Below are 22217 nucleotides of genomic sequence, written 5' to 3'. Positions count from 1 at the left end.
AATTAGTTCGAGCGTTAATTAAGAAAAAAGCCGGGGAAGGAAAAAATTGGCCGTTATCGGTGAAATATTTGAATGGTAATTTGTCCGATATATAAAGTTTGTTATTGTCGAAGCGTGATGGGCGACATGATGAAACGTATTTTTGCTGTTGCGTCAGCTCTCCCCGATGCTGCATCGTTTAGCAAATTTATAATATATTTTGTATCAAACTATACGCGATCGAAAATCTTCCAGTGGCCGAAAACACTCGCTCATCGTACGTCCGCGGTTTCGAAAGAATCGCCCTCGGCACTTAGCAAATAAAACTAATAGCCGCAATTATGCCATCCATATCGGCTCTCGCGACAATTTTCCTCGGATTTTTCAGCTCGGCCATTCGCGGAATCGCTCTCGGCGAAAGACGTCAGAAAGGCTAATTAATACCGCGGCGGCGATCTTGATGATTCAGCGCCGGGTGTCGAATACATTACGCGCGAAGTGAGCGGAGAAATTTTCTCGATGACGAGGAGAAACCCCCCGACATTGTTCTTCACTTTCGACCGCTGTAACGTTGTACTATTGTTTCGTTTTTGTTCTTGTTCGTTGTTACAATACTTTTCTCCTCTGCAATCGCGCAACTCACTCGGGCGATCTTTCAAGCGCTCGCTCCCGAGTCATCGGCGCTCTAATCAATCATCGAGGCGCGTCGAATAAGAGGCTCGAATTCAATAATCTCAGAAGCAGAGCAGCAACGCGCGGATATACTTACATCCGAGAGAAAACAAGCGCGTCGTGACGCACGCGTTACAGTTTCTCCGGCATTCCCAGACGACGCATATCATTAATACAAAGTAGCCGCGCAGCAGCCGAACCCATCGCTTCCTTGGAACGGCTGTACACGCGTCTAATACCGATCGGCAGCCGTTATCGTGAGAGGTATGCCGAGAGAGAAAAAAAAGCGTCCGGAAAAGCCGTAGCGATTTGTCAGTGTGTGTGTGTGTGTGTGTGGGTATATCCCGGCGTGGAATGTCAATGAAGCGAGGCTCTAATTTTCTGGCGAACGTGGGAAAGAGAAATCGGCTCGGCTCGTCCTTTCGATTATTCGTTGGGGTAATGAACACGCGCTGCACACGTAACGGTTTGTTCGCGACTAGCGCGCGGAAGCGTATGCGTGGGGAAAATCGGCACGTGGATCCTATACCGATCCGATTTCGGCGCGTTGCGTTTCGCAATGGAAAATTCTGGAAGGACCTGATGACAGATGTCCTTCGGGCCCAAGCGCGGAATCGAGTACTCGTTAAAGCAATGCGCGCGGTTGAGTACCTGCTCTCCTATGCATACACATTATGCAAATCGAGAGCGACTGAGACATCTGTCTGCTGCTGGGAATATAAAATTAGACTGTATAGACGATCGTGAAAGAGCCGGGCGCAAATTGATTGGATTATAATAACTGGCTGCGCACGCGCGGCGCTTGTCTCTCTGTGTGTGTGTGTGTGTGTGTATCGCTTTCGCGTCGCAGTCGTCATTTCGCATTTCGCTCGTAATTGAAATGTGGTATACACATACACACACATATATATATATATATATATATATATATATATATATATCGTTTGTGTGTACGTATACACGTATCGCTGCACGCGCTATACGAGGGACTCGCTCGCGGTAATTCAATATCGCCGCGGCGCGCAGTGTGTATTTATTATTGCGCGTAGATATCTGTGCAGTGCTTGTGTTTAGGACGCGGCGTAGATGCGTTTCTATCAATTATTCCGATGGGACGTGAATTAGCTCGTCCGCCGCACAGGTTTATTTGCGTCGTTCAATCAACAGATGGAACGTTCACGGCTGCCGTTTGACGGGACTCTGCGCAGCGGATACTCGATGATATACATCGGCAGTATGTAGAGTCAGGGATATGGAATTAATTTTTTTGAAAAAAATCGCGCCGGTGATGGAAAGGAACCGCACAAGGACGATGACGACTTTACGAGCGAGCCTCGGGCTATATACGTGTTCATCTCGACGGGTTAAGGGATTAATAAAGATGCGGGATAACAGCTCTTGAGGGTATGGCCTGTGTCGTTTTACATACTTTGACGTTACGAACGTATCGGCTGACGAAAACTCGAAACAGCTTGGAGCTTATTAAACCAAAGCAACAAAATGATTTATCACGATAGCATAGCCTCGACGCACAACATCCACTACGGGATTCTTTTGTCTCACCCGCGCCGCGGCACAATAAATAATTCGATTCATCCACAAGGCGGCTTGTTATTTCCTCCTTTGATTCTTCATCTCCGATTGTATCTTCCTCGGGAGCGAGCGGCGCGGATTTTCTCTTCGACTTTAATCGGCTCCTTCGCACAGCTCAGCTGAGCGAATTTCAGTGCGAGAGATCACATCGCTGCAACGATACGATTCTCGCCGCGTGTGTTTACCCTCTTCCATCGGGAGAAAAAGCGCAGCGAGTATCGATTCGGTACAACGGATAATAGCCCTCTCCGCGAACTTTTCCGAAAATTCATTTCGCCGAGAAGTAGAAAAGAAGTTTCTCCGCGCGCGCCATGTAAAGTGTATTGGCAGCAATCTCGATAAAGTTCGCTATACGTGCGTTGCTGGCCGCGAGATGCAAATATAGAGCGTGAGCGCAAGGGGGTACTTAAAAATTTTCGGTCCTTGGATGCCGTCCAAGATTTTCCCCGTTCGCACGCTCGATCGATTCGAGCGCGTATTCGTATAATCGTCCGGAAATAAATGAGCAGCAATTTTCATCTCGGTATAGTGTATGCTGAGAAGAATAAAAAACTGATGCTTCGGATTCTATTAAAAGATCATCACCAAATTTGCGCACACAAACGTATATATACGTTTTATCAACTGTATGATTTTTTGCTTTCCCTTTCAGTCCAACAGGCCGAAAAACGAGTGTCCCGTTTGCGAGAAAGACTGTCCCAGAAGACCAACAAACCTCGATGAGAGACTCTGCTGGAACAAGCAATTTTGCCAAAAAGGTACAGCCAGCATATACATTTATATTTCACGTATAATTGTCCATCGAAAAGATGCGCTAATCCCAAGCTCTCTCTCTCTCTCTCTCTCTCTCTTGCGACACGCAGTGTGCACCAGCTGCCAGGACAAAGACGGGCGAGATCGCACGTGCACCGTTGGTTCCCGACCTGACAACAAGACCATCTGCTGCCACGAGAATTGCCTGGGTGGCTGCACCGGACCCTCGAATCTCGAGTGCAAGGTCTGCCGTGATGTCGTCGTCAACCAGAACGAGTGCGTCAGCAGCTGTCCAAACGGAACCTACCAGTTCTTCAACCGTCGCTGCATCACCAAGCGCGAGTGTCAGATGATGCGGCGACCTCGCGAGGCCCCTGCCGAAACCCGGGCCTATCCCTTCAAGCCATTCAACAACGAATGCCTCATGGACTGTCCGGCCGGTTACGAAGAGGTCGCCGAGAAAGGTCCGTATAGAACCGCGTCTAGTGTTCACCAGAGGGAAGTTTCAAGTTCGTCTGTGTGAGAAATAATACTGTGCTTTTCTTGCAGACATGTGGTCGTGTAAGAAGTGCACGGGTCCCTGTCTGAGGGAGTGCACTGGCATCGTAGTCGACAGCATCGCTACGGCGCAAAAGTTGCGTGGTTGCAGTCACATCAAGGGCAACCTCGAGATCGCGGTTCGCGAAGGTCAGAACATCGTGCACGAGTTAGAGGAGAGCCTGAGCAACATCGAGGTCATCACTGGCTACCTCAAGATCTTCCGTAGCTTTCCCCTCATCTCCCTCAGCTTCCTCAAGAATCTCGTCGAGATCAAGGGCGAGACACTCGACATGAAGGACTACTCGCTCGTCGTCCTCGACAATCAGAATCTCCAGCAGCTTTGGAACTGGACGACGAGGCCGCCCCTCAAGATTGGGTCCTCGAACCCTGTGCCCAAAGTCTCCTTTCATTACAACCCCAAACTCTGTCTCCAGGTGCGCGATGTTATTTTTGCATGATATACTGCGGTCTTGTACTCGGCGATAAATTTCACATACGATGCTTTACTTTGCAGACGATCGAGGAATTGCGTGAGCGCACGGGCCTGAATCCGTTCCGCGAAGTCGAGGTCTCGCCGACGAGTAACGGAGACAAGGTTGCCTGCAACGTCACCGAAATAAGAACCATAGTTTTCTCGATCTCCTCCAAGGCGGCGATGATCAATTGGGAGCCGTTCGAGCATCATGACATGCGTACCCTTCTCGGTTACGTGCTCTATTCGAAGGAGGCGCCCTTCCAGAACGTCAGCATGTACGAGTCCAGGGATGCCTGTGGTGGCGACGGATGGAAGGTCGTTGACATCGGCGTCAACGAGGAAGATAAAATTAAGATGAAGAAAATCGACACGTCTATCTCTGACTCGAACACCAACAATGTCACCAACAATCGTTCCTCGTACGTACATTATTTCTCTCTTCTATCAGCACCTCCTAACATGTGTCGAATCTCATTAAAACGTTGATGCATATTTATTTACAGTACCTATACCCAGTATACAATACTGACGCAGCTGAAGCCATTCACGCAGTATGCTTACTACGTGAAAACGTACACGATTTCGACGGAACGCTCGGGTGCTCAAAGTAAGCTCAAGTACTTCAAGACTCTACCAGGCCAGCCTTCTATAGTGCGCGCTTTGACCATATACAGTAATGCCAGTGACACCCTCGTCATCAGCTGGTTACCACCAACCGAGGCTAACAGCAACCTCACCCACTACGAGATCACCGGCCAGATGGAGCGTTACGATTTGACCTTTTTGCGACAGAGAAATTACTGTATTGAACGTGAGTATACTTTATACATTTTGGTTAGCACGTACTGCATACTCTCATCAATCCGAGTCGTGGTAATAAAATACAAAACACTTTTTTTTGCCCGAGCAGCTATGCAAGTGCTGGAATATAAGCCGATTGCCGAGATCGCTGCCGAGGAGAAGAAACGCGCCGAACAGGAATTGGAGGCATCGAAAATACCGGAACCGAGCACCTGTGAGTGCAAAAAACGAGATCCAGTTCAGTCTGAATCAGAGGTCTACAGTTCAATCACTTTCGAGGATGCTCTGCACAATACGGTCTATGTCAGGCGCCAAGATAACAGACGTCGACGCGATGTATCCTACACCAGCGTCATGCTCGAAGCGGTCCGCATGAAGCGCGAGCTTACCAATTATCAGGTAAACCATACAAAATTGATTCAAAATCCCATAATAAGAATTTTTTGACTCGTTTTTTTTTTACTATTTACCTGTACCCTAGGAGAAAGACGTGATAAGTCACAGTAAGAAGTCCCTGCAGAATCAGTCGAAGACGAACCCCGAACAAGAACGAAGCCTGGAGCAGCAGAAAATCCTAAACCCGGATGAAGATTACATCGAGGATGGCGCGATAGTGTATTTCAAACGTAAGGTACCCGCAAATGAGTTGAACTTCGTAATGCGCGGTCTGCGCCACTACGGGAAATACAACATCAAGGTGACGGCCTGCCGCGATAAAAAAGCTAACGCCCACGAACTACCTTGCTCGTCCGAGTCAATGAAGTCCTTACAAACGTTGAGACTTGACCATGCCGATGAAATACCAAGTGGAACGCTGAGGCTGCAAAAGCAAGCAAACAACGATAGTACAACATCGATTAAGCTCACGTGGGACGAGCCACCCCGACCTAATGGCGTCATCGTTACCTACCAGATAGAGTATAAGAGGGTCGACGTTCAAAATGTAAGTCATCTAGTGCGTTCGATTATATATGATACAAAAGGGATTCAAATTTTAAAATAATTCTTTACGTTTTTAACAGCTCAAAGCTGAAGTGGCCTGTACAACACGAGACAAGTTCAACGAGGACGGCAACTCGTACCTTTTACAGAATTTGGCCACGGGCAACTATTCGGTACGGGTGCGCGCGACGAGTTTTGCCGGCAATGGCGAGTACACCGAGTACAAGTACTTCGACGTACCCGAGTCGAATTACTCAATGCCCGCCTGGAAGGTCATTTTGATTGTATTATTTAGCATTTCATTCATCTTGGGCGCCTTTCTCGTCGCCGCTTGGTTCTTCAAGCGAAAGTTTATGCGCAATGTACCGAGTATGAGACTCATCGCTACCGTTAACCCCGAGTATGTCAGCACAGTCTACATACCAGACGAATGGGAGGTGCCTCGAAAAAAGGTACATCTGCTCAAGGAACTTGGTAACGGTTCCTTCGGAATGGTGTACGAAGGCATTGCCAAAGATGTGGTCAAAGGCAAGCCCGAAATGAGATGCGCCGTCAAGACAGTCAACGAGAACGCCACCGACAGGGAGAGAGTTGAGTTCCTCAACGAAGCTTCGGTCATGAAGTTAGTATCACTCTGAGTTGTGATTTATTCTATACACTACTAGTTTATATTAAATCGATTTAATTACTTAATGTCTTTTTGCAGGGGCTTTAATACGCACCACGTAGTGAGACTGCTAGGCGTCGTATCGCAGGGTCAGCCAACTTTGGTGGTCATGGAGTTGATGGTGAACGGAGATCTCAAAACGTATCTGCGTAGCCATCGTCCAGACGTCTGCGAGAACTTTTCGCGTCAGCCACCCACGCTCAATCGAATCATGCGGATGGCCTTGGAGATAGCGGATGGTATGGCTTATCTCGCGGCCAAGAAGTTTGTGCATCGAGACTTGGCAGCTCGTAACTGCATGGTCTCCGATGATCTGACTGTTAAGATTGGTGACTTCGGTATGACAAGAGACGTGTACGAGACAGACTACTATAGGAAAGGCACTAAAGGTCTACTGCCCGTCAGATGGATGGCACCAGAAAGTCTTAAGGACGGAGTATTCACCAGTTTCTCTGATGTTTGGAGTTATGGTGTTGTGCTCTGGGAGATGGTAACTCTGGCTTCTCAGCCCTACCAAGGGCTATCGAACGATCAGGTAAATAGCGTATTATTTCATCACATTTAATATCTTGTTAGTTGAATGGAAAATAAAATCAAAGATTCATCAAAATTAATGTGTCTTACAGGTCTTGAGATACGTAATCGATGGTGGTGTAATGGAGAGACCAGAAAATTGTCCCGATATATTGTATGGAATGATGCGACAGACATGGTGTCACAAGGCAACGAGAAGACCTACTTTTATTGATATCGAAAGAGAACTCATGCTGGAAGTAGATACAACAGAATTCGAGAAAGTCAGCTTTTACCACAGTCCTGATGGTGTTGAAGTTAGAAACCAAAATCCTCCTTCTCAATACCGCACTGATAAGTTAGTAGCGTTCAATCCTAAAAATGCTGAACTTGAATTTTTGGACTCTAAAATGAAAACGCTATGTTTTTCTTCTCTAAACAGAGAATTAGAAATGGTAATGCAAGAATCACGCGAGGATGAGGCTGAGGGTGGAGAAGACTCGCCGTTGCGTCAAGATTTCGGTGATTTCTCATCGTTTGAGCCGATGACCCGAAGAAAGAATGGCTCATCTGGTCATTTTGGGATGGAACCCTTCACGGATAATTCCAAGTCTCCCACGTCCTTGGCACTCGGCTTTCTCGACCTCAACTCGTCTAAAGCACCGCTTAAGGCTGGCTTTGACGATTTCGATGGTGTCTCTGTAGGTTCACTCGCCTCCAGTAAAGATACGTTGAATCTTCCCTTCGCCGAGGACAGTGTCAAGCCTGCCAAAAACTCGCCGTTTGCCCAGAAAAAATCCTCCTCAAAAGGCAACGTTAGTCAGAGCTCAGCAGGCAAATCATCACTGAGCCCACAGAGCCCCAGCATCATCGCCACCACTGGCAATCTTGGTTTGTTCGAACTTTATGCTTCAATTAGGAACAAACAATTGTTCCACTAATCTTACTTTGAATAAATATGATTTGCTAATATTTTTGTTCACTGTTTTGACCATCAGGTAGCAAGCCAAGTCCCTCACTGGTGTCAAGCACTCGTTCAGATCCCGAGTATGAGAACCGCAGTCCAGAGGCAGTCGACCAGCTGCAGCAGCAACCGCCGACTCGTGACGTAGCCTCGTTGCGCGTCAGCTTTCCTTCAATGGACGCTATAGACTCTGATGAAACTGTCATACCTGAAACTACTAGCAGCATTGTTGTCGACAGTAACTCAAGTTCAGCGACATTGCCCAGTGCCAAGCAACAGTACGCAAACAAGTCGGGTGAGCAGCAAGCTGCACCTTTGAACAACGGATACATCGGTGGTCCGGCCACGTAGCCTCGCGAGGGCGTCGCCGCGGGCGCAACATCAGAGCCCTCGACAGCGGCGGCGGTAGTGAACCTCGGCGGTGGCAGCAGTATCCGGAGAGCCGTCAGCGCCTGAGTCAGCAGAGTAACCGAGGAAAACACCGAAAGGGAGAGTGACAAGACATGTGTTATTTTGAAGCTCTCTCTTTCATGTTCTTCTTTTTGTCATTTTTTTCTTTTTGTATTGTATTTTGCGAGCGCAGGAAAGATCGATCGATAGATATATTATACCTAGATACACATGCAAAGGAACTGTTGCGTTATCATCATAATGTAGGATTGTTGCTCTTCTTGGGAGAAAGAGAACGTCGCCTCATTAATTTTCTTGGTTGTATAATAGAATTAGTTTGCTTGTGAAACTTAGTTTTTTTAAAACTGTTTTTTGAAACCTAACTTCTTCCATGTCGAGTTTATGCACGTGTATGATTAATTTCAACGCAGTAGCTTATAAAGTACTTGCAATTAGAACAAAAAGTTCAATGAAGCATGCTTGTATCAACAACAAAAACTTTAGATATTTTAAGTGCTAGATTCGCGTTGACTAACACGATGAAAAATTTAAAAGTTCATATTTTATACTTGTATTTTTTGTATCAGTTTGATTCCATAAACGATTAGTAGTCAGGTATTTGCATTCTTCAAAGTTAAGTCCGTATATCCATAAGTTAAATTAGAAAAAAAAATTTATTACAATTAAATTAACATTGCTAATAATTTTAGTTTTATTCTACAACCAGTAACATCTATAATCGGTTATCTGTGATTTTTCAGTGAATTGGAAAATTATGAAATTGAATGTTGATTAGGCGAACAATGAACCGAAAATCAATATTAAGAAATTTCACAGATATGAAGACATAGTAGACAAGACTTTCTCCCAAAAATGAAATTTAGTCGTCTTTTTTCGAAGAGTTCGTAATTTCAAACGTAATTTATATACATATATAAATATAAAGACGTAAGGTTGCATTTTAAACTTGTAGACGTGTAATTGAATATGCGAGAATGGGACAACTTCGCGATCTATATCTATACATATAGAAGTAAAGGCGTAAACGTAGAATTGTTTTAAATGATTGACAGCTCGAGAGAAGCTGCAAAAATTAATGTAAAGTACGATACTCCTTTGATTCCTCTAATTTTTGTAAATGTAAGTTCAATATGTGTATTGTAAGTTAATTCCGTCTCCCAATTGTAGAAAGAAAATCGTGTTTTTTTAATGCGCGTAGAGATACTGCCTTCTTGTTATTTTCTCACAAAATTGAAAGTAACAGTGACGCTGTATCGAAAACTGCGGGATAAAATTCGCGAAGATAAGCATCACGCGTGCTTGTAGATAAAATTTCAGACTTTCCGCTAATAATTACTTCTGAAAACAGATCTTTTTTAATGATGTTTTGTTTAAATAGTTCGTATTTGTACAGAGTAGTTATGAAGAATTTTCAAAACAACCCACAGAATTCAAAGAAACTGCAAAATGGAATTATTACAAGTGCTAAATCATTTTGCATAATTTTCCTGAAATTTTGACATACACAGAAATAGTACCTTGAAGAATATGTATCAAAATGAGACATATTTAAAAAAATATCTTTTTTCATTAATAATAAACAGACTTCAAATTATCAAAGATTCTTATACAGAATTCCACAAAGTGTTCATAAAAATCCTATGAAAATATATTGTAATATAATAATGTAAACGCAAGTTTCACGAGGAAAAACTGAAAATTACATGATCGTCGCGGAATCCTCGTAAAAGCGCGCGCGTATCTGGTAGACAATATTATAATGTCTTGTTTATTTGCATGCCGTGGCATCCCTAGATTATAAGGTTAAAGAAACGAAGCAAGCTATAGAAACGAAGTCGAACGACCATTGACTGTAAAATAGTTTAATTTTGTTTGTCCACCCCGCCAGCGTTTTTCGCTTGAACTGATTAATTAATTAGGATTTATCAAATGAAAACATAAGAAAAGGAAAATATGATGTTATAAAATATGATAGTTGGACGTTTCGAAAAATTTGTTTTTGTCATCGTCCACAAGTCAATTTGCTTGATGATTCGTACACCATTTTCATAAAAAATGTATTAACATTTTTATAACTTCGTAACGTGAATCTGCATTGGAGTTAAAACAGATAGAATTATTTTTTGCTTTAATACTTGATATTATTTTAGTCAGCTTTTAAGCTAAACAAAATTAAGCAAGTGCAATCAGCAATGATCGTTCGTTTTATCAAGTCGTGGTTATAAATGTGTAATTTATTTTTTATTGACGAGGGATACGATCATCAAGGATTCCCAGCCATATAGATTATACGCAGTACTATTTAAACTGTAGGCTGACTTTTCCCTTTCATCAGTAATCGCGCAACCTCTTGATAGGGCGATTGCGCATTAGCGTTTAAAGATATATTCAGTTTAAATTTTTTCGTGCGTCTTTTTCCAAACTATTTTATATTTATACACAAATTTTTACGGTGCTTCTTTTCACGTTTTGTTTTTTGCTTTTTACCATTATTTTGTTTGCATTCGTTGAAAGAAAGCTTGTCGAGAAAAAAATGAAACATCAGTATTTTTAATAAATATGTAATTTTTATAATACAAGTGTACGGGTGACAGTTTACAATGTTTTTTTACGAGACGTAATAGAAAATATGAAAACTTCAAAGACTTTTAAACGAGGAGAGAATGACGAACTAATGAGATGCACGTAAATATTTAAAGGAAGTGTATGTGTTTTCACGAAAGTGCGTACGTCCTTCATAGGTGTCTTAGTTCGAATGTAAAATTCGATTATAATAAAATGGAACAAAATAAGATACACGATAGCCGACCAATATAACGTGAATCACGGTTTCGTCACTTTGCCCGCTGTGTTCTTCGCTAAGTCAGTTTAGTTGACTTTTTCCTCTATAAAGTTCACGGTTTCGTCACTTTGCCCGCTGTGTTCTTCGCTAAGTCAGTTTAGTTGACTTTTTCCTCTATAAAGTTTATATTTTGATGAAATATTTTGTACAGTCGAAGTGTTGGAACTACCTTGCGCCTTGATGGATCTTTAACGAATAAGAGAAATACACGCAGCTGTTAATTTTTGTTTTTTTGTTTTAACAAAAGGTTTAAAATTTGAACTGATCGTTTGTAGCGCAGATTATCAATGCAAATTTCATTCGGAATCAATTTGATGTTTTTAGTAAATCGCTAAAATCAATATTGTAAATGCGATTGCGTATTTTATATTTAATCAAGGATAACTATTGATTAAATATAGAAATGACAAATCAGTGTATAGTTTTGTTGGTTGATAAAGATTTCTTCTTAATTCGTAAAAAGTTACTGCTTAATTTTAACATAAATTTGATAAGCGTGAAAATTTGTAAGATTCACAGAGATACATCGACCCCATGTCGCTGGCTTAAGTTGTCTTGTATAAACTGTCTCTCTTCCGGATGCTCTGATCAATATCAGTATGAAAAAGGCAAAGAGTACAATGCCAGCGATACTTAGTAAGCGTTCGCAAATTTTCAGGTAGATTAAATTATACTGCTACATTGCATAGTCAACTCTGTTTCTATTGGTGCATGACTTTTGATTCAATATTAGGTCTATTGTATAATTTCTTTAATTTCTTTAATGGGTAAAAGTATAACATAAATGTTTTAATCAATTCGTTGCAAATTAACTAAAAATAATTTTTATAAATTACTTAATATCGCAGTCTTAATAATCATTCTGAGATGAAATCATACAGTTTTCAGATTGCAATATAAAATATCCAAAGTTTGATTTTCAAGTTCAAAAACGGCATGGAAGCTCTTATTGGGAATTTAAATAATTGTATCTTTAAAGGCTGCTTTTTCAAAGGCTGCTTGGTGCTAAACTGCCCTACAAATAAACAAAAACAGAGAAAAATAAAAAAAAATAGTTGATAAAGTCACGTCCTTAAGAGTCTGTCTCTCTCTCTATATCTCTGTAAGTAAAACGATGCAACAAGTAAAAATGTCCATCGAAGGCACTTCATTTTTAGAGGAGAGAACGTAGACTGCTTTAACCCGATAAGAGCCAAGATTAAATGAAAGATTTTGGGAATTGTTAAAGGTCTAGCGCTCTGAATCATTTTTTTAAAGTACTATGATTTTCTGCACAGTTCAATCAATACTTCATTAACATGATCAGCAGGACTTTGTCAATGATTTCTTAATGTAGTGCTAAAAATAATGACTTGGTACATGGCCTTAAGAAATTATTTCTCATTATGTTCATGCTATTATACTGTTCTTTGCCAGTGAATTATCATAGTTTTTAAAAAAGTGCTAGCTAGGCGGTATTATCAAAGTTAAGAGTGATTGAAAAGCAAAGGTAGTATCGACGAGATTAAAAGCGACACAATTTATGGATTTACAAATAAGAATGAAAGGGCAAAAGAAAAAAACTAAACTAAACGATTATACTATGCGAGCAACGCGATTTAGAGTTTGAGAGAAAAAATAACTCGACACATTGAGCCTCAAATACAAGACTGATTAGCTAAACCTTCTGTATAAACATGTAATCTCCCAATTATAAGTTAAATAATGTTAATTGACGAAGTGGAAGGCAAAGAGGAAAACGAGCTTTCTGAAAAAAAGTAAAGAGAAAACTATCACCATAAAAAAATAATAATAAAATGAAAATAAAGCTCGAATAATGATTTTTTTAAAGAGAAATTTGTTTTCAAGAATGCAAGGTGGTAGTTGTTACATCAGTTTTGTTCTCATGCAGAAAGACCGATTCCTTTTTTTTTTCATTCGCTTCACCATATACCCGCTTATACGTGTATATAATTATTATAGTATAAAGTTTAAAAAAGAAATAAACAAGTAATCATAACAAAAATCGAAATACCAGTGACCTAATAGACCTATTTTAATTGTACGCTTTACATTTATGAAAAAACACGTATTATAAATGCATATATATATATACATATACATATGAATATATGTTTTTAAAAGAAACAAAAACTAATGAAAAACGTGCGCGCTATATTCATAAATTATATTACTATTAATTAAGGTAACGAAGCTGTACAGATAATGAGACGTATCAGATTGATTAGGACATATATGTACCTTTAACTCCACCTTTTTTTTATTCACAAAGATAGATAAACGAGTCTTGAATTGGTGATAAATGAAAACCGACTGCGACGCGTCGCTCTCTTGTCTTTCTCTCTTTTAATCATATATAAGCGAAAAATCAATGTATGAACTATCTAATATTGTATTATTTGTATATTTCCGTTACATATGTAAGTCGATGTTTTTTCATCATTGGAAAGGATTGATCCTTGTGTAAAATAGACTGAAAGTATGTAGAATTTTTCTAAGTCTTTGAATGTGTTCTATAGATAAAAAAAAGATACAATATTATTAATTAATGAACTTCGCAGATCTTATATATGTCCAATTTTTATCACCAATACTTTTTTATCGAATTACTATGATGAAAATCATCGACTGAAGTTCATGACAAATTCTGTAAGGAACTTACTGTTAAGTAATATAAACTTGGAATAATATTTTCGAAAGAGATGTGAAAGTCATGTTTTGTTTTGACAGTTGTACCATAATATGTATTTGTTCTCCATTTATTTATAATATTAAAGCATGAAGCTTTTTAAGCAATGTACATATTTCAATGTGAATCATTGTAGGATCTACAATTGTTTACGTCAAAGAAGAGTACAATTGTACAGTTTTTAGTTTCAATAAAGCATTATGGTATTTATAACAGTGAGTTTAAATCGAGTCTATTTAGAGTGTTAACCAATGTATGACTTTCAGATTTCTTGAAAAAAAAAAAACAGAAAAGAAGTTTGACTTGCATCTTTGTAAATCAGTACAGGAAAAAGAACGATCCATGATTTACATGAAAATCATCGCACACATAATCGCATAAAAATTTCGCAGTCTGGTTTTCGATCATCTAACCTGCATGGCATCATATCGATATTTGTGTAAAAACTTTAATAGTTATTTTCGTTTTGTTTATTTTGTTACCAATTAATGTTACACCAAGGCACCGATATACGTAAAAATGTATACCTCTGTTAAAGTTATTAAAGATTTTTTTTGTACGCCCCTATCATTTGTACCGTCTATGTAAATGTATATTATTTCAGCGCATCGCTCGATTTTATTATAATTCTGCTTTTTAAGCGTCCTCGCGGTTTGATAAATACTAACTAGTTAATCGTAGAGACGCGCAATTAGGTTCATTCTCTCCTATACTTTTCTTTCTATTTTAAAAAATTTGGTTTAGCAATTTTATAAATTAATCCTTCTCTTCCGTAAATATACGCGCGTATATGTAAAATATTTAAGAAGACAACACAGCGGAAAGTCATTGGGAGAATCTGTTCGAACGTGTCGACAGAAAGGCAATGTTCTTTACTTGTATAAATATGTTATTGAAAGAATGGCAAAAGGCCACGAGCTAATAAGCAGTAGACAATGCGATCAGTTGCGAGTTTTTTGAAGGAATATAAAGAATTTGATCGCATCTGTCTGGTGGAAAAATTCGACTGACGCTTTCGCTTTTCCATCGAGCTACTTTCGAAGGGTACTTCCCCCAAAGTATTTTTCGCCCACTTTCGGTGCAAACTCCTCCCGCTTTTTCATACAAGCGATTATAAATATACGAGAGAAGCGCACTGAGGATGTTTGTGAAAACGGGAGGCGACCTGCAACGCGTCTCGAAGCGAGCCATATGGTATAAGCGAATTTATATTCTATATAAAACAGAAACGAATGAATAAAAATGAAAATCCACACGCGGACAGACGGGAGTTTCGATCGGCGATTGAACCGTATATAAATATAACAGAAGAATAAATAAATATGCCAGCGTACCCAATGTATTATATATTATATAGTGAAAAGCCTCGCTCGTATTCTCAAGTATTTAAGGATCTAAAATGGATAAGTGCGTAGAATAAACAAATGAATAAATATGATTATACATATATTATACATAAATGTATACATATTTACATAAACATTATACTATAACTATTATAATTATCATTATTAATATCATCGTTATTTTTATCATTATTATTGATTAATTGTATAAAGTAACTGATTGTTTATGTTATAATATGCTTATTACTTAGTCAAATATTTGTATTGAATATAAAGATTAATAATACCAACAAGAAGAGTGACAGGCTCTCTCGGGTCTGGCTTCCGGATAAAACTCGTAGAATTGTTTACTGCTAAGCAGTTTTATCGAAGTTTTATCTAAATCTGCCACCTAAAGTCCTGGCGCTCTTCTTGCAAGTACTTTTCCTACGCAAATGAAAGAACCGCAAACTGTGTTCGTATAAGTCGAGACCGAGAAACGAATGAAACGAGCAAAGGATTTTTAAATCGCTGTTGCTATAAGGCCTAACGATTTTTCTTCTTTCTATCGCTCGAATGCTCATAAAATAAACGATTGTTGATCGATATCGAGCCAACAAAATGATCATCGGTGTGCGTTTTCATGTATTTACTAATGCATTATAGTTTCTCGACTGTCAAATAATACCTATTGTATTTATATTGCTTGGTTCTATGGATAAAGCGCTCGTATTGAAATTCTCGTTAAATAATTCTCTTCGCAAGTTCCGAAGTAGACCGAAGTCACGATATCTCTCTCGTAAACTTAGATAAGATAAGTTTTTCGACATTTTTCCGTATTCAATCTATCTATCCTCGCAAAAACTTTCAACTAGCTTTGCTCACATTCGATACAGACTTATCAAACTTTTCAAAAGATATACAACAATACAACGCGACGCGATAGAATGCATTTTATTATTGCACATCTTCGAAAAGCAATATAACGAGCAAACGAACTTGTCAAAAGTGCCGACTCTCATACCGATGATCAGTAAACGATTCCTCAAATTATAGATACGTGTTATATAAGCGAGGGCGAAGGAAAACACGACACAGTGTAGCAACGACGAGAAGGAAAAACGGAAGGCTCCTGAATAATTGTATACCAGTTTTTGCTTTCTTCTTTCCTTTTCTTTTTGTAAGCGGATTTACCTATAGAGGAGAGTACATAAGAACGACGAATCGAAGCTGTATGATGAATTGATCACACGTGCCGCTTCCTGCGTCTCGCTTTGGTGTGCTTATTTATTATAAATTTTGTAAATATTGTACAAGACATTTCGATCAAATACACAGGAGAACATTTCATACACTATTAAATATAGATCTGTGAAATTTATTTTTTTCATTCGAAAACCTACCTTTCCTTTGACTGACTCGACATTGAAAAAAATGCAAGAAATTTATTTTTAAAGTGTGTATATGAGTATCAAGTTTGTTGGATAACATCGATATTATTTTTTACTATTCACTCGCGCCACTATCTGATTTGTTGCAAAAATTACATTGAAATAGAAAAGTGCATTTTTGCGGTCGAGATGACGCGAGCAATCTGCAGCTCCTCGTATTCGAATTCTCAAAGTGATATTTCAGATTAGATTATATTTCCATTAGATTAATAATTTACGAAAATTTTTGCTTATACCAGTCATTGTTGATTACTTTTGTTTATGATCGTCTATTATTCAAACTGAACTCCTCTTCGCCGGATCACGTATTACGGCTCATGGTAAGTAGACGCATACGTTTATGAATCACTTAAAAAATTCTACGTTACTACACGAGCAATGACTATATACTTGTACGCGCAGGTGACCACTTGTCGGTCTTCCTTCGGGAACACTCAAAAGTGTGCTTTGCATTAATGCATGGAAGTAAGGCCAGGGTCGCGCGGACTTTAAAAGATAATGTTCGTCGCGCAAAAATGAAGCTTCTTTTTAACCGACAATCCATCAACTACAAGGAATCAAACAAGAATACTTTGTCACTATTATATAGGAGATATAACGATCTAATAATTAACGTAGAGCTCGCGATGATAAATAAATCGAAGCGTGTATCGATAACACCTTGGTTATTGAGTCAGTACCGAAGATAAGCTTATAAAGTAGTCTCGAAGATTTGTCAAAGATTTAGTTGTGCCCAGAGCGTCGGTCCGAGATAATCGATACAGGTCCTTCGATTCAGCCAAAGCTTGAGGCGCAGCAATGACTACGAGCAACGAAGAGGCACCGGTAGTGCCGAACCCGGATTACGACAACGATTCCGATCCGCAAACTTCCAACAGACGTCCAAGCAACCAAACGGAAATCCTTCCGGTGCAAGTTCAAAAACAGCTGCAGGACAAAATGAACGGCACTGCTTCGCCTAGCCAAATAAAAGCTTTTCCGCAGAATATAATCGAAGAAGAGACGCAAGACGCTCAAACAGCTAAGAACGGAGCTACTCCGAGTACAGTTGTGACGCAAGACGCTCAAACAGCCAACAAGGAGGCCACTCCGACGAAAGTTGTCACGATATTATCCAACGATCCCAACATCCAGATCAGGGTGTTGCCGGATGAGAACCAGCCGACGGACGAAAGCTCAACGAAGATCAGGCCTGCAGCCGAGACAGAGGCCCAGGGCCAATCGCTCGAAACCGATGTAAACGGCAACGAGGACTCGAGCGTTAATGGGGCATCGATCGTCGAGCAACCGTTGCGGGTTTCATCCGGCCCGGCGGCGGTGGACAAGCTAACAGAGGACTTTGGTCAGCTGCTCGAAGCCGAGATCGACACGGACGTGACGATCCAGGTCGGCAGACACACTTTCCCAGCTCATCGGCTCATCCTCAAGGCCCGGTGTCCCGAGCTGCTGAGGACCGCCAGGGCTGCGGTCCCACTGATGCCACCTCCGGTCCCCTCGGTCTCCGATGCCTCATCCACCTCCTCGTGCTGCAGTGGTCCGAGCAAACAGAAGGAGCGATCTGCGAAACGTCAGCAGCAGAAGCAGCAGGAGGAGCCAAAGAAGCCGGTGGAGCCGCAGCTACTGTCGTACGTGATCGAGCTGCCGAGTCCGCCGTTCACCGAAGACCTCGTCCGCGGCCTGCTGCGCTACATCTACACGTCGAGGATCGAGGTACTGGCCGGCATCGTCGAGGAGCTGCTCGTCGTCGCCGGGGACCATCGACTCTTCGAGCTCAAGGCCAGACTCGAGTGCCACCTCTGGGAGAACCTGGTCGACGACAACTGCCTCAGACTGCTGGTGTTCGCGGATAAGGAGAGGAACCAGTGGGACTGTCGCAAGCTCAAGAGGAGAGCTTTGAAGTACATCAAGGATAGGATCGAGCTGATCATCCTGAGGGAGGAGTTTAAGAATTTAAAGAACGGACACTGCAAGCTTCTCGAGGAGGTCCTCAGGGCTGTCGTCTTCGGGGACGACTGGATTGAAGGAGCGACGCAGAACAGTAAGTCGATTTTGTAACGGAGGAGACGTGTTTATTGGTAACTTCAAAATAAAAAATACTGTGTATCTTATTTGCTTCACTATCCTGCACTGAAGAAAATTGAGAAAATTCGGTTATACACCTTATATCTATCGTTGCTTAATCTTTCTCATACAAGATCGTAGTAATTTTTCGATGCTAGTATCTAGCTTATCTCTGTGGATTTTTTAAATATTAGAATTTTTTATTAATCGTTCCGCTGTAATAAATCTCATCTGCGATAAAGCTTCGTTGAAAATATACATAGTGATTACACTCGTTGAGTTCTACTGCACTCGCATGTTATAAAGAAAATACAAGTACTAGGTTTTAAAATTTATGGGGTTGGAATAAATTTTGAAGACTTTTTGGTTGCGATGTACGAATGTCGATCGTTTATTAGAAAAATAGAGGCGCGTGACCCATTTTTGATATTTTAAAAAGAAACTTATCACTATAATCCTTAGATAGCTAATGTTTGGTATACGATACGCGAGTGAAAGCTCGGCGAGTTTTTCAAAAATATACAATGAAATACGTTCTAATTACTTAACAATTACGTCCTAGTACTCTTATCATAGTTTGAACTGTTTACTACAGGTACAGCTATTGGCTATTGAATCTGGCAAGGAGAATATATTCGATTAAAAGAACTTTTTCTAAGCGTCAACATTTAAAATAAGATTCTGAGATTACTTTGTTCGAATTTCAAACTACAAACGTCCGTTGCGAATAAAATTATTGCTTCGATATAAAACTAACTTCTCGAATATTTTATCGTTAAACCTAAATTTTACATCTCTTTGATTAGTCTAAATTAGCATCAGTCATTTTTTAAGTTTTCGTCGAAAAGGACGTTACAGATTTCACAAGACAGTCCAACTTATCATCCTATTCTACATTTCGAAAGAAAAACGACGACGAGAGGACCACTGGTGCTGCTCACGGCACAACAAAGTCCCTCTTCAAACCTGCAAAAAGTACGACGAGCAGCGATAGCTTTATGAAAAATTTTTTGGCGATAAAATTTTTATAAAATATCGCTAGACTCGGTGTAGACCTCGTAGCTCGTTTTCCTTTGGACAGTACTTTCGCGCACAGCCTCATAAAACTGCGTCACTTATTCCGAAGAGCTTAAAATTACAATAAACGCACAAACGCGACTCTTGGAGGCGGTGTAAAAATAAAAATAAACCAAATCTCGATCCTAAACCTAAGCAACGACGGTTAAAGTTGGAACAGCAGACTCAGCGCTCAGTCATGGACCTGAGAATCTCCTCGAGCAAGCAGGGCTGGGAGCTGCCGAGGCTCTTGAAGCCCGGCGTGTCGATGACCTGCTTGAGGTTGGCCCTGACGAAGCTCAGAGCCTTGGCCTTGAGCCTGTAGGCGCTGTGCAGTTCGGCCACCACCAGATACTCGGCCGCAGCCGGGACGCTCAGCTGGGCGCAGAGCGTCTGCTCGCACGCGAACTTGAGTCCGTCCAGGGCGTACTTGTCGGCGGCCCCGAGGAGCTTGTCGGCCCGGAGCTCGATGTCGTCGAGCCTGCCGGTGTAGATGTAGCGCAGCATCGCCCGGATGGTTTCCGCGTCGAAGTCGTAGATTTGCACGGTGCCGTCCTGGCTCTCGCGCATGTCGTGCTCGAACATGGCCGCGAAGACCGGGCTCCGGGCGGCCAGGACGTTCCGGTGCGCGGGCAGCCGGACGGCCTCGTCGACGACGATGAGGCACACGTCGCTGAAGCGCTCGAGCTCGATGAGCTGCTCGAAGTCGAGCGACATCTTGGAGAGGAGGTCGGGCCCTCGGGGTCCCTCCAGCTGCAGCGCCTCCTGGCTCGTGCGCTCGACGCGGCCCGTGGCCGACTTGATGCGACACATGACGCGCAGCTGGTCGGCCAGGAGGAGGCCGCTCGCCGGGTCGAGGACGATGTCGCGCTTGACGAACTTGGGGAAGCCCGACTGGCGGCCCTGGTAGAACTGCCACTTCTCGGTGGTCTTGCGCTCGTTCACCTCGCGGCCGTCCTTGTCCAGAATGCAGAAGCGAAAGTCGACCTTCACCGCCGGCTTGTCGCAGCTCACCAGGTGCAGGAACAGCGAGACGTAGTCCTTGTTCTCCTGGTTGTTGCCGCTCGGGTAGAACTGCATGCGCCACTTGAGCGAGTCGCACGAGTCCGCCGAGAAGGTCTGCGGGGAAATGTTCGCTTTGTTATTATATCCATAAATCACACAGACTCGGATTTTTCCGCATAGAACTCACCGTCGACTCGAGTGCCTCGGCCGGCTTCTCGTTGCAGAAGCTGAAGTTGCTGATGGTCCACATGAAGTTCGTCTCGACGACGTTCACGTGAGTCTGGCACCAGCTGTCGGCAGTCGAGGTCTGCTGCTGTTGATTCGCATCCATCGTTGGTTCTCGCTGTTCCGTGAGCGTCACCTGTTTTAGGGCGAATAGTTTTATTGACACTGAATTGATTCGATTTAAACGAGACTTTTTAGTTATTACTTGCGAGGCTACTACGTGTTTATGTAGCTGTCCTTTGTCATACACTCGGTTACAAGGTTGAACAAACTCGCGAAAAATCAAAACAAAATCGTCGTAAGAGTTTACTAATACGCCTTTAACCTATTGGAACATTAAAAATGCTCCGTCTCAAACTCTTCATTCATACGGTCACCGTTTACGATTTCAAAATCCAGCCTATCGAAAGTGTAAACAACGGCCCCAAGCGTACACACACACACACACATACGCGCGCGCGCACACCTACCTCTGTTTATGCTCAAAATCCGAGCTGCCTCGATTTCTCCGCTCAACGATCCTCGAATATCCTCGACATCAACGGAAAGTCAAATCCATGCACTTAAAACATTCGCGCAATTCCGTTGCAAATATCCTCGAGCCAAAACAATCTTAAACGCAGCGCAACGATGCTCCAACTGCCATAACCAACGATGCTATACAGCGAAGGGCAGAGCAGAGAGCTAGATGGTCGGTTACTCCGTTACTCCTACGATGCTTTGTTTTCTCCGCGGTAAAAGGGGCGCGAAGTCTTCGGACGACCGGCGCCAAGTGGCGCCACCGTCGCGAGCGCAGGTAAACGCGGCTGCAGTTCTCTGCGGCAGGTGTGTCCGTATGTAGCTAAGTGTACGGAAGGATACGCCTGTGATATTCGATAATTCAAAAGGAGAATTACTGCTATTTTCGTAGATGAGAAAAATTAAACAATGACAAATATATGGAAATTAATTAGCGTCGACAATAGCAGTTGAACGAATCTCGGCGTTGGCTACAGCAGCGCTCCGTCGGGCCCTTGGCTCACTTCTAAGCATCGAGTTTCCACTCCTTATACCTGCGTTTCGCGATGACATGCGCCGCGAACTCGCACGTGATCGTCTCGAACTATATTTACATAGAGCAACAGGTGCTCGAATTCTCCAAGTAAAATGTTCAAGGTTTGTAGCGTAATTTTAAATTTCAATAAAAATTTAACAAAACATTGCGAGTCTAAATTCATTCCAACCCCTTAACTCCGGAGGACCGCGTCATAAAT

At 41.8% G+C, this 22217-nt stretch overlaps 3 protein-coding genes across 7 annotated transcripts in view; 2 read left to right on the top strand and 1 right to left on the bottom strand.

The window, feature by feature from the left end:
- The window catches only part of LOC100122567 (insulin receptor), a 120309-nt gene extending 103777 nt beyond the window's left edge, over nucleotides 1-16532 (top strand). For all 4 annotated transcript variants that reach the window (XM_008205716.4, XM_008205717.4, XM_003425702.5 and 1 more), the window contains 12 exons: nucleotides 2897-3002; nucleotides 3108-3461; nucleotides 3547-3971; nucleotides 4052-4431; nucleotides 4516-4823; nucleotides 4923-5212; nucleotides 5295-5756; nucleotides 5836-6377; nucleotides 6462-6957; nucleotides 7049-7293; nucleotides 7378-7826; nucleotides 7934-16532. In XM_008205716.4, the coding sequence (XP_008203938.1) occupies nucleotides 2897-3002; nucleotides 3108-3461; nucleotides 3547-3971; nucleotides 4052-4431; nucleotides 4516-4823; nucleotides 4923-5212; nucleotides 5295-5756; nucleotides 5836-6377; nucleotides 6462-6957; nucleotides 7049-7293; nucleotides 7378-7826; nucleotides 7934-8250 (4374 nt within the window). In that variant the 3' untranslated portion in view covers nucleotides 8251-16532. The remainder of the gene's footprint in view (nucleotides 1-2896; nucleotides 3003-3107; nucleotides 3462-3546; nucleotides 3972-4051; nucleotides 4432-4515; nucleotides 4824-4922; nucleotides 5213-5294; nucleotides 5757-5835; nucleotides 6378-6461; nucleotides 6958-7048; nucleotides 7294-7377; nucleotides 7827-7933) is intronic.
- A 775-nt stretch (nucleotides 16533-17307) lies between these two features.
- Nucleotides 17308-19574, top strand: LOC107980847. The gene is made up of 2 exons (XM_016983505.3): nucleotides 17308-18655; nucleotides 19274-19574. Exons 1-2 carry the CDS (start codon nucleotides 17416-17418, stop codon nucleotides 19291-19293), a joined length of 1260 nt encoding a protein of 419 aa, XP_016838994.1. The 5' UTR covers nucleotides 17308-17415; the 3' UTR covers nucleotides 19294-19574.
- LOC100122546 (speckle-type POZ protein B-like) lies at nucleotides 19038-21693 on the bottom strand. 2 transcript variants are annotated; one of them, XM_001606104.6, is made up of 3 exons: nucleotides 21435-21693; nucleotides 20927-21100; nucleotides 19038-20853 (listed from the first exon to the last, which is right to left on the bottom strand). In XM_001606104.6, exons 2-3 carry the CDS (start codon nucleotides 21068-21070, stop codon nucleotides 19921-19923), a joined length of 1077 nt encoding a protein of 358 aa, XP_001606154.1. In that variant the 5' UTR covers nucleotides 21071-21100; nucleotides 21435-21693; the 3' UTR covers nucleotides 19038-19920. The 2 variants fall into 2 exon arrangements, with proteins under 2 accessions (XP_001606154.1, XP_016838997.1); XM_016983508.3 differs by lacking the exon at nucleotides 21435-21693 and adding an exon at nucleotides 21170-21351.
- Nucleotides 21694-22217: the final 524 nt, after the last annotated feature.

This window comes from Nasonia vitripennis, chromosome 3, assembly GCF_009193385.2.
Source record: "Nasonia vitripennis strain AsymCx chromosome 3, Nvit_psr_1.1, whole genome shotgun sequence".
NCBI lineage: Eukaryota > Metazoa > Arthropoda > Insecta > Hymenoptera > Pteromalidae > Nasonia > Nasonia vitripennis.
This window is presented reverse-complemented; position numbering and strand designations above follow the sequence as displayed.

Bases quoted from the DNA above. Each gene is read 5' to 3' on its own strand.
- LOC107980847 (XM_016983505.3), top strand. From the start codon at position 17,416: ATGACTACGAGCAACGAAGAGGCACCGGTAGTGCCGAACCCGGATTAC. The intron at 18,656-19,273 runs GTAAGTCGATTT...TGTTTACTACAG, and splicing joins TGAAGGAGCGACGCAGAACA to GTACAGCTATTGGCTATTGA.
- LOC100122546 (XM_001606104.6), bottom strand. From the start codon at position 21,070: ATGGATGCGAATCAACAGCAGCAGACCTCGACTGCCGACAGCTGGTGC. The intron at 20,854-20,926 runs GTGAGTTCTATG...ATTTCCCCGCAG, and splicing joins CCGAGGCACTCGAGTCGACG to ACCTTCTCGGCGGACTCGTG.